The sequence below is a fragment of the Simochromis diagramma genome, unplaced genomic scaffold, assembly GCF_900408965.1.
Source record: "Simochromis diagramma unplaced genomic scaffold, fSimDia1.1 OVJJ01000802.1, whole genome shotgun sequence".
Taxonomy (NCBI): Eukaryota; Metazoa; Chordata; class Actinopteri; order Cichliformes; family Cichlidae; genus Simochromis; species Simochromis diagramma.
In genome coordinates this window covers 13,756,419-13,767,977 of record NW_024387492.1, presented here as the reverse complement: position 1 = coordinate 13,767,977, position 11,559 = coordinate 13,756,419, and the positions used below count along the sequence as shown (strand labels likewise).

Below are 11,559 nucleotides of genomic sequence, written 5' to 3'. Positions count from 1 at the left end.
AGTATATCAGATATAAACTCTGGCTTGGCACTGTGGTCAGTTAATGTGCATTTGACTGTTTCTCCATAGCAACTTCAGCCACACTCTCCTCTAATACTCAGGGAAAAAGAAAATCCCAACTGTGTTTGGAATAAAAGGCTATAAATAAAAGACTTGATACTGGTTATTCCAGAGAATTGGATTAAAATGAGGGGGGGCGGCTGGAAACATTTTGGCCTGGTATCAAATTAAAGCTTTGTACCATGCAATAATATTTTGCTAGTCTCGGGAGGAAGTCATCTCTCATGCCAATGATTCAGAGCTCATTTAGGGAAAAAAGCACGCAGCCGATCTCATAAATCAATGTTTGATGGAACAAACATACCTCGACACTCGCTCCCGTTAGTTACTGAATAAAATGCTCCATTGATGATGAACACATTTTTGGGGCTTTTTTTGTTTAAGGCACTCTAGCCAAAAGCTAACACCTCTGAGCGCAGCAGAGGCCAGAACATATTCATTAAGATCTAAGATATTCTAATGCTGTGTGCAAACACAGCTAGGGAGTGATCTGAAATGTCAGCAGTGGGACACACTTAAGTCATCATAGTGGTCAGAGTCCCGTTGCCTCATGTAAAGTATTTTGGTGCAAAAACTGATGACTAATCCAGAAAATTCCTCCTGAATAAGTGTTTTCCATGGGTTTCTCCAACACAGTGACAGTGTAAGAATTGTGTAAGATGACTGGTGACTCTGAAGCTGTGGTTATGAGTGCAAATGTCACAGTCAAAACTTTAAAACGGTGGATAAACACAGATATAATTTAAGGTCTGTTTGTGCCCACAGTCATGTGAATAAGAAAATTTCCGCAGGACTCTGTGCAGTTCTCACCTAAGTACACCCTTACTGCTTCAACAGGAGTTAAGAGTGCCAGGTGCTACTAACCAAATGCACATGATTAACCTGAACATCTGCAAGTGTGATCACTACTAACAAAAGTACGAGTTTTGGCAGTTCTCTGATCTGGAGTGTTCAGGTGTGTTTTAGCACAATCCCACAATCTTCCCAGGAGTTGACATCCCGGCAAATTCACCCAAAGTTAAGACTGTGAAAAATATCTATTAGCTATATCTCAGACTCATCAGGTTAGCTTGTTAAATGTTAAAGTTCATGACAGTACAGTTACTAAAAGACTTAACAAGTATGGGTTGTTGGAAGGGTTGTGAAAGGAAAAAAGCCTCTTCTCTCTAGAAAGAACATGACAGAGCAGCTAATGTTAACAAACCACAAGACTTCTGGAACAATCACCTTCGAACAGACGAGACAAAGTGGTGAAATGTATTGGTATAGCGCTTTACTTAGCCCCTAAAGAGCTTTACACTACATACAGTCGTCCACCCATCCACACACTGGTGATGGCAAGCTACATTGTAACCACAGCTGCCCTGGGGCGCACTGACAGAGGTGAGGCTGCCGGACACTGGCGCCACAGGGCCCTCTGACCACCACCAGTAGGCAACAGGTGAAGTGACTTGCTCAAGGACACAGGGACTGAGACTGTCAGAGTCGGGGCTCGAACCGGCAACCTTCCGATTACAAGACGAACTGCCAACACGATCACCCCGAGTGGAGCTCTCACAGTGGAGATGTTTGGCCATAACACACAGCAACAACTGTGAAATATGGTGGTAGAGAGAGTCGGATGATGATTTAGATTAATTTTTCAGCCACAGGCCCTGGGAACTACGCAGACATTGAGCTGACCATGAAAGTATCGTAGAGTCAAATGTGAGGGCTCTGCACGAGTCTAAATCTAATGCTGGGCAGAAACGATGTCATACAGCAGGATAATGATCCCAAGCACGGCAGCAAATTTATAACAGAATGGCTGAAAAACAAAATCAAGGTGTTGCAACGGCCTTGTCAAAGTCCAGACCTCAGCCCGACTGAATCGCTGCAGCGCGACCTAAACAGAGTTGTACATAAACAAACGCCTGCAAGCCTCAATGAAATGAAGCAACATTGTAAAGAAGAGTGGGGCAACATTGAGAGACTGAAATCATATCAAAAATGATTAGTTATTGTTGCCAAAGGTGGTTCTACAAGCTACTAAATCACGACTGCAGAGTCCTGTGAAAACGTTCATATGATTTAACACAACTTTAACACAAAGTATGGTTTACACATGGGTAACACCTCAAATGACAATGGGGCTGTTATTTTTCCACATTTTTTTCCTTTTTCTTTTTTTTTATGAAGCAAACATGACACAAATTAGACATCACTGGATAGCAGCGCACCTCTTCTAATAAGTACATGTGGACACAACAAAAAAAAGGTTCCTCCATGAAACTACTCACAACAAGTTTAGTGGAGCAGCTGCGTCATGATTTCTGGAAAGAAACACTGCTTGTGACCTTTTCATATTAAGCACAGGTTACTTCTGTCAAACTCGTGTAGCAGTCCCATTAGATCAGCTGACCCTAATGCCAGCCCATGTCAGCTGATACCCTTCTGTACATTCTTTTTGGCAAATGTCATATCGGGCTTTTCCCATCATCATCATCATCCACTTTTCAAACCTGCCTCAGTTTTTTTGGCACCTTGAGGCAAGTGCCATCAAGTTCCACTATATTAAAGAGAAGATGTCGCTACACTCAGTGTCTTCAAAACCAGGAAGCTCACAGTTAAAGCACCTAGATGGCACTAAGGGCTGAGAGGTGAACTGTTCCTTTATATCAAATGTCACAAAGGAATGCCCTTAGCAGAGTAGGGTGGTCAACAATCACTAACAGACAACAACACATTAACAGTTTTCAGCCCTTATCTGCCTGTAAGTACTGGATAAAGGTTTTTGTTGGTAACTTGGTGTCTTGGGTTTTTTTGTACAACTTACAATACGAAAAAGGCGAGTTTGCATCAGCAGCTTGAAATAAAAGTCTTGATTATTTGGGATTCTTGAGCAAAAACAATCCAGTTATAGTGATCTCAACTAGGTCCCTATTCACAAAGGGTGACCGCAGTGCAGTGCCACTTTTACGCATATGTAGCGACTTCCACAGTCGCTGAAGGCCGGGGATGGAGCCTGCCTATTTGCCTGACACGCTGTCAACTTTACGCAATAATGCGAGAGGTGGAATTGCTTGCTTGTTTATTAAAGTGCTTTGAAAGTTTACAGAGTAATGTGATCGGCTCCCGATTCAGACTCTTAAAACATCACAGGCTCTCATGCAACAAGGGGAAAGTCGTTGTGCAGCGGTCAACAAAAACTACGGCTACCCAGCCCTCCTCTCTGTCAAAATCAAAACCAGTGAATGACAGACTGACGACGCCCTCTTAATGTCGCCGCTAGCACCCACGTGACCCCAGTTACAAATCACCATAACAACCAAACAAATGAAAAACCCAGTGATCATCAAAATTCAATACATTTAGTTATGGCTCCAACAGCATATTTTTACACCAAATTCGCTTCTCGATGCAACCCTGAAAGGATGTGTGTCTCCTTGTATGCTCATTTCTTAGACAGTTGTGTAAACCACTACAACAATGAGCCACTAAACTGGATCAATGTAGGTAATGTAACTAAAATTAGTAACTGACTTTTATCAGATAAATAAAATAAAATGCGGTTCACTCCTCAGATAAACACCCTAAAGGAACCACTCGGTGTCCCTTGTAACCTTCCAACACACTTTAACCAGATATTCAGCTTGTAAAATACATGATGCATTGTTATTTAATAACCACAATAAAGGACTTAAAACTCTGCTGCTACACCATTAAAGTGCAACATTTGCATGATAATCCAATAAACTCATTTGAAAGGTCTTAACGTGTAAGTTTAAGCAGTTAAGTGCCATTTTAACACTTCTTCTTTCTAGGCTGGTTGAAGAAATTCATGATCATTTTCTTGAAATGTTTACATCATGATCCTTATCACTATCACCGTGACAATTAAAGATGCTATCAAAATCATCTTCCAAAAGAGGAAGAAGCAGACTTACTAACATAAACCTTTATGTTTTTGCACGAAGCTTTTATCAGCGGCAGTTTCATAAGCACTTGTTCTGTTACTTTGTAGAGACATACGCAACACCATGGGCGCTAAGGCCTTGTCTGATGTGTTACAGCAACGCGGGAGAAATCTCTATCAGCCTATCGAGCAACTTCACAGATAATGCCTCAAAGCACTTGAGACGTCATGGCTTTTAGTCACGTTAATCTCTCAAGCACTGCTGACAGAAACCCCCTCCTCTGCTCTCACTGAGGTAATTTGTTGTACACAGTTACTTTTTCAAAGCGTTAAATATTGGCTGAAATCTGCGAGGTTGGTTTGTTTTATGGGTTGCCCTGTCCTGGGGCTGTCAAGAGGGACGTATAGGACAGCTTTTAATGGAGGCGGAAAGGCTGACATTAAATACAGGCCAGATGGACTTTCTCCTATCCTGCTCATAAAAGTTCTTAGGACAGTTCACAAATCAAGGCCTCTCAGTATTATGTTAAGGGTTCGGATTGTTATTGTTATTGTACATTTGCAAATACTAATGTAATTTATGGCTTTTTGAGGATAATTCGAGACTCAACCCACCCAGACATTTAATACACGAGTGTTTAACAGTTAATATTAGCTTGATAAAGTGCCCGGAGCTTTTACTGCCTTCCATGGAAACTGACTATCATAACTCTGACAACTTCTCATCCAGCAAGAATTAAGAGTGAAGAAGAAGATGAAGAGTGCCATCTACTTCTCAACCGTCCCAAGCCAAGTTTAGGAGAAGCGACGCTGAATCAAGCTTAGGGGTAAATAAAAGGCAGCAGGTATACTGTACGGCCAGGCATGGCGGCAGGAAAGTGAAATTCAAGATGCTAAAGTAAAACGGAAAACCCCCAGCTCTCTCGGGGGGCAGCGCTCTTTCCGGAGGAGAAGAGAGAGGACTCCGTAGTTGAGAGAGTTTCTGGTGGTCCAGGTTTTTTGGGTAACTCACTATGATGTTGCTGATTACATGACAAGAATGAGCGAAGAACTTTGAGTTTCCTGACTGGATTAAGGGTGGAGATTAATTTGTGCATCACTGGAAATCATGCCACCACCCCATTTTCATTCTGTTTGGAAGATTTTAATCTAAAAAAATGTTTAAATGTTTGCGCTATCTTCAGCTACATTTATGTCATAGTCTGAAAATTGGGATTTATCACACATACTAATGTTAACTTTATAATGAATAAGGAATACTGTTACAGATTATCATATAGTCTTTTACATCCCTACATCCCCAGCAGGTCCCTGAGGTCATGTGATCATGAACTGGCGACTGTGCAGCATAAAAAAAACTGAGGAGTCTCTTTTATATGGCTGCTAAAAGTTCATTTTTTCAACATTTCTTTTAAATATTTAATAAAAAAAAGTCTTTATCTTTTTAGCATTTTACTGTGAAGCTCTCTATGATATTTATCTCGAAAGGGGCTTGACTTAGTGAAAATAGTTCCAGCTAGTCACGCTGTGATCAGCTTTATTGTTGTTCTTGGACTGAATTGATTAAACCCGAGTGAAAGCTGCACCTGTTTAAATCTGTGATTTAAGTAAATATAGAAATACCACAGGAGCACAATATTTGAAATATAGCAGGATTGTACAGATTGTTGACAAAATAAAGTAAAATGCCTTTGAATCAAGAATATATATATATATATATATATATATATATATATATATATATATATATATACACACACACAATTTTCAGTTCATTAATAGTTTTCGTGAAATCCTGGATGCCCATTGCCTAGGAGTACTGTGTGGCACTAACTCCAATAAATCCTCATACATCTTCCAGTGCTGGTGTTTAGGAGTTTGGGATATATTGTAAAACAGTACAAAGCTTATTTATTAGCTTGTTTTCCCATAAAGTTCCTTCAGGCTTATTTTCCATCAACAGACCTTCTAGTAGCCGAGGCAGGTTGCTTCAGATTAATGCAAAAATTATCCTTGCTGTGCAAGACGCACGACACTGGAGCTCTTAAATATATTTATACTCACATTAATAAACAACAGTGTGACTCAAACTGTCATCTTACACAATCATTACGCTGGCCTGCAGCTGGCCTGGAAAACACTTACACAGGAGGAATTTTCTGGAGAAGTCATCAATTGTTTTTTGGGTTTTCTTTTTTCGTAACAGAGTGCTTTACGTGACTCTGACAGCTATGATGACCACTCAGAAATGAATATTGATCTTTGTTATGACACTTACATTGTATTTAAAACTGCAGTATGAGGAATGAAGAGTTTGAGGAGATGTCACTGCGTTTTAGTCAAGATTTACGAGTGCCTTATAAAACAGAATTACTCCTACAGACACAGATAGACATAATAGACATGTAAAAGTGGGGAGTGTGTCATGACATCATGCTATTAAACATCCTTTAACTCACTTCATTGCCCTGCACGTGCAGCTTTCTGTATATGGCTGCAACAATGCTGATTTTTTTTTTTCCTGTTGCCTTCGTGATTGGCTAACTGGGACATTCCACTGGGTCACTGACATATCATTTGATGCTGGATTATGAGCGGCATCGTTTATTTGTATTTGGTGTGAATAGTGACTTCAGATGGGAGATTATGAATAGATGTTGATTGTGTCTGGATGTATAAAATATACTAATCCGGGTCCTCGCTGCTATCTGGAGCCAGTAACTGTATACAAACTGTAAATTATCCTCTGGGTGTCTCCCCCGTTTTCGGCACTGCCTGAATTAACAGCATCCAGAGGAGAGAAATGCGCTTCCACGAGGGCAAACATTTATTTACGGTAGATTTACGAATTATTATGTTTTAAAACTAATGTTGCATTTAAAATGTTTAAACAATGATAAGTTCGTTTGGTCTTTCCAAATAATAATAAAAAATTAGCTACATATTGATATTAATCGTCTTTTATTTTCGCAGATTATTATTTTGGACAGCAGCTGCTATTAACCTTCATGAAAATAAAAAAAATAAATTTAACAAAAGTTACCTACATTATTTTTCTGAAATTTATTGCTGTTTGTGTTAGTTGAATTTTCTAGTTGCACTGTTTACAAGCAAACAGCCAAGCATGCATCGCACAGAATATCTTCGTTAATAGTGTGGCTATGATAGTAATAATAATAATACGATTTTCAAGGTAAGAAAACATTTTATTTACAACATTTTCAGTGCAAATGATTAACAAAATAGCATATATATATATATATATATATATATATATATATATAACATGAACACTGGCGTGATGTTCTGAGATCTCATTCATAACGTGAAACGAGTGGTTCATAACCTCAAAATAAAATTCACAACCCCGTATTTCCTTCGCATGAGGAAAACATCATGCACACAGAAGCTCTTGAGAGGAAAACGACAGTAAGCAGACACTGGAGGAGGCCGGAAGTTTGCCTTTTGTTTCTTTTCTTTTTTCTTTAAACTTTACGTGCACTGTGGTTTTATTATAAGGCCAAAACAGAGATCAAATTTAGTAAAATTCACACCATAATCTGCAGCATGCTGGGTGTATTTTGCAATAAAGCTGTCTATTTGCGTCACGTGTTTCCAGGAATTAAACCGACCTTTCAAGTTTAACTTCTCCACCACAGCAGCGGGAAGTGATACTGCTTCCCCGGCGTCTGAACATACTGTCGTTCTTCTGTCAGATTTTTTTTTTTTTAATAAATTCTCATTCTTCTAATGATTGTTCGTGACCTAAATACGCGCGGCGTCCTCATATTAGCACCTGTGATGCCGCTGTGTCTGTGACTGTGGCCGCCGTCTCTGTGCTGCTCGCCGGCGCGCTCCCGCTCATGATCACGCTGGGCTTATTGTGCTCAGAAATGTCCAAGTGTCCATCAGCGCTTTCCTCCCCGGCCTCGTCGGATTCACAATCGCTCCCGCCTTCGCTCTCACACTCAGACTCCAGCGGCTCTTTGGGCTCCCTGCCGCCGGACTCAGACAGACTCTTCTCGCCCTTCTCGTCCTTCTCCTTGTCCTTCTGGGCCTGCGCTTCTTTGGAGTGTCTCCACTTCATGCGTCTGTTCTGAAACCAAACCTTCACCTGAAAGCAAACATTTAAGTCAGGAAGCGTTAAATTCTTGTACTCCCCTTCCCCTAAACAACCCCTAAACCTTCACACAAACTGGAGCAGCATTTCAAGGGTTAAACAGTTTTTGTTCAAGGAAAAAAAAATCCCAATATTTTCTTTCTTTCCTCTCTTGTTAAAAATGAAAAATAGTCGACACAATTCAAGGCAAACCACTGCCCAGGAACATTTCACTTTACCAGGTGAATCCCACTGGTACAAAGGAGCAGTCCAAAAGCAATAAACACCACAAATGCAAATGCAAAGGCAAAAGCTATAAAACCTCTGCAGATGACAAGAAGTTGGAACCCTCATATAAAATATATCCCCAAATGTGACATAATAAAAATATATGATTAATTAAATATGAGAATCTGTTTCTATTTTAGTTATTAGCATTAATGTTGCTTGGTGAGTTTAAATGACTCTAAGTGAAGAGATGCAAACATGGCGAAAGGTTGCCCAATATAGGGTGAGATCTGGCACATGGCAGAAGGCCTCTTAGCCAATCACATTGCACCATACAGTCACAATGCTGCCTGAGGTGGAGGTAAAAGCCTGTTAGGGTTTCAGCTTTGTTACTCATTTCCTTTTTCCCCCCTCTGTTCTTTATATAAACGAGCCCAAAAAAAGACAGAAAAATGAAGAAGAAAAAAGATTGAAAAGAACCTTTTTGGAGAATTACAAATGTGGGGAGGCACAAAAATCATCTGACCTCCTCACTGGCTGCAAGTGAGGACGCTGAGTTTGGCAACAGCTGGGTTAACTAGCCTACAGTGAAGTATGAGAAACAAGCACACTGTGGGTATTTTACAGTGTGTGCAATGATTTAGAGGGCAGAGAGGTCAGCTTTTAGAGCAGGGGAATTAGGCTAAACATAAACTTTGACTGGGCAATTTTATGGGGGTAAATGGGTTCATAACTCGAGTGTATTTAAAATGCTTCATGTCTTGTTGCCTTGACTTCTCCTGGATCTACTTTAAAAGATACCTTAGGTTACGTAAAATAAATATATGAAAGCAGGTTTACGTGAGCTGTTGATAAAATAAATAAAATAAATTAATAATCTGCAAAATCTGTCTCTGAGATAATAATAATAATAATAATAATAATAATAATAATAATAATAATAATAAGAATAAGAAGAAGAAGAAGAAGAAGAAGAAGAAAAACAATGACTAAAGCAGGCCAGTGCAGGCCCCATCCTCCTGAGTAAACACTGCATCTTACCTGAGCGTCTGTCAGTCCCAGCATGGCAGCCAGCTGCTTTCTGTCTGGCTTGGTGACGTACTTCTGTATTTCAAATCTTTTCTCCAGTCCTTTCCTCTGCAGGTTTGAAAACACTGCTCTGGACCATGACCTTTTCCTCTTGTAGGTCTGAGGCATCGTGTCTTTTGTGAGGACAGCGTATGGACCTAAATGGAGAAAAAAGAAAGAAAAGGACAAAAGAAAAGAAAACACGATGAGGTTAAAAAAAATAGACTCCAACAGTCATAGTGGACATTCTCAGCAGGTGTGTCACACATTAAAAAAGATATTAGATTTTTTTCCGTCTGCTACAGTCCTATAGTGTGATGTCTACCTGGGAAGGTGTCCTGAAACTGATGCTGGCCTGATTGTCTGCTGCTGCTGCTGCCTAGTGAACTCATCATGGAGGACGCGTCGCTCATCCCGTGGTCTATGGAGGAGAAGAACTGGCTGGCTGAAGGCTGAACGGGGACGTGGATGCCTGACTGACGGTTCGAGCTAACGATGGATGCGAGATCTGTTATAGAGAGCGAGAGATGAGGGGCTTCAGTCAGCACACAATTATCGCAGAGACACACACTTACACCTCCGCTCTTTTCTGCTGGGGGCAAACATGGTCAAGTTTAAAATAAAGTTTGGGGGGATGGGGGGACCTTTCTGACTTTATAACCCGGATTTGATTTGGTTAAAGTACTGCGTAACAATCTTCCAGCTGCGTTGTTGAAGTTTGAAGCTGATCCTGACCTCTGACCTCTTGTTAGGGGGGGCAAGAGAGGAGATTTCCCCACAGGACTCGTTAATGCGAGACTATGTGCGCCCGGACTCTGTCACCAATCTGTCAGTGCTATAAAGTGGAGCAGGTTGCTTCTGGTTTCAGTTTCTAAGCTTTGGATATGATTTTGTGTTGTCTTCTTGTACAGCTATGTGGTATCATAGAAATATTTAAGGTAATAAACACACCCTGTTTTGTTGTTTAACCGCCTCTAAAATGTAACTTGAGTGGGATAAAAACCTCTCCGCTCACCTCTTAGTGACGACTTTTCTTTGCATTTTGGATCAAAGTCTGTTGACAGTATCCGATCAATTCCAAATTTGAGGTCTTTGCTTGAAGGCGGGGGGACTTGTTGGGAGTTAAATGCCGTTCTGGGTACTGATGTTAGTTGTAGTCCGTGTCTGTGGTAGGGTGACGCCGGATTCACCCTGGCACCGTACGGCTCCGGCGCAACGGGAGAAGGGCGCAGCGGAGAGTTGCCCGAGTGCCCCTGCTGTGCGCGATGGTGGTGGTGTCCCATGTGCACCATGAGGGCCGACGATCCCGAGATGTTCTCCGCATCTCCAGCCTGCAAAATGTCTGCGATGCAAAACGAGGGTTTCTTCATGGTATCCACAGCGAAGCCCCCCGCGCAGTACGCGGACCAGAGGCTGAAGTTTGATGCATAAAACGGATTGAGCCCGGCCGTGTACATCCCGGAGCTTCTAATGCGTCGCGCTGTTGCTCAGAAGTGGGTATAAAAGGACAGGCATGTAAAAAAGCACGGGTAGCGTTTTAGGAGGACAGATGATCGTGCTCTTTGTGTAAGTGCCAAATCGCTCTCTCAACTCTGAAATCCTAACCCTGCAGTTCCACTCTGAAGTTCCTCCGCTGACACTGATTGGTCGCTGTCGGAGCCAATGGATGTTTTGCATTTGCTCACATCACGCCCTTGTAAATGAGGATGATGTGTAACATAGTCTCTCTCTCTTTCACACACACACACACACACACACACACACACACACACACACACACACACACACACACACACGCACACACACACGCAATTTTGATCCTGAGATGATGGATTGATCACTTAAAGAGAACCTCCTCCTCACTCATATCACCACATACAAAAACAGTCATTACGCACAGGGACTGTCACGTTAATTTCGATTCTTCTTCGTGGAAATTGACGCGGACTTTAAATATAGGTCTGTTTTTTGTCTTCTTTTTTTTTAACAAAATAAGTTTGCAATGAAAACGAAAGACGGGCAACACGCAGTGATGCGAAAATCACTATTTAATAATGAACTGTCAACTGTTAAAACCCCGGGCCCAGGAGAGTCTCTATTAGCTCCATCTCATCCTGTTTTTGATGGGCTGTGATTCGTGTTAAATGAGCGGATATGCCTGCTAGATTTGCCCCCAAAATAGAACATGTTTTAGTATTTTAGGATACAG

The 11,559-nt window shown here is 41.2% G+C and overlaps 1 protein-coding gene across 2 annotated transcripts; it reads right to left on the bottom strand.

Annotated features, from left to right (window-relative positions):
• Positions 1 to 6,476: 6,476 nt before the first annotated feature.
• Positions 6,477 to 11,016, bottom strand: hlx1 (H2.0-like homeo box 1 (Drosophila)). Of its 2 annotated transcripts, XM_040018145.1 has the most exons (4): positions 10,366 to 11,014; positions 9,676 to 9,858; positions 9,324 to 9,508; positions 6,477 to 8,069 (listed from the first exon to the last, which is right to left on the bottom strand). In XM_040018145.1, the coding sequence occupies exons 1-4, from the start codon at positions 10,805 to 10,807 to the stop codon at positions 7,740 to 7,742; spliced, it is 1,140 nt and encodes a 379-aa protein (XP_039874079.1). In that variant the 5' UTR covers positions 10,808 to 11,014; the 3' UTR covers positions 6,477 to 7,739. The 2 variants fall into 2 exon arrangements, with proteins under 2 accessions (XP_039874079.1, XP_039874080.1); XM_040018146.1 differs by lacking the exon at positions 9,676 to 9,858 and having other exon boundaries at positions 10,366 to 11,016.
• Between the last annotated feature and the right edge of the window lie 543 nt (positions 11,017 to 11,559).

What these genes read in the sequence shown, in the direction of transcription:
- hlx1 (XM_040018145.1), bottom strand. Translation starts at nt 10,807, where the DNA reads ATGTACACGGCCGGGCTCAATCCGTTTTATGCATCAAACTTCAGCCTC. An exon ending in GTTTCAGGACACCTTCCCAG is followed by an intron (nt 9,509 to 9,675) that starts GTAGACATCACA and finishes TTCTCCATTTAG; the next exon opens with GTCCATACGCTGTCCTCACA. An exon ending in TGGGACTGACAGACGCTCAG is followed by an intron (nt 8,070 to 9,323) that starts GTAAGATGCAGT and finishes GTTTGCTTTCAG; the next exon opens with GTGAAGGTTTGGTTTCAGAA.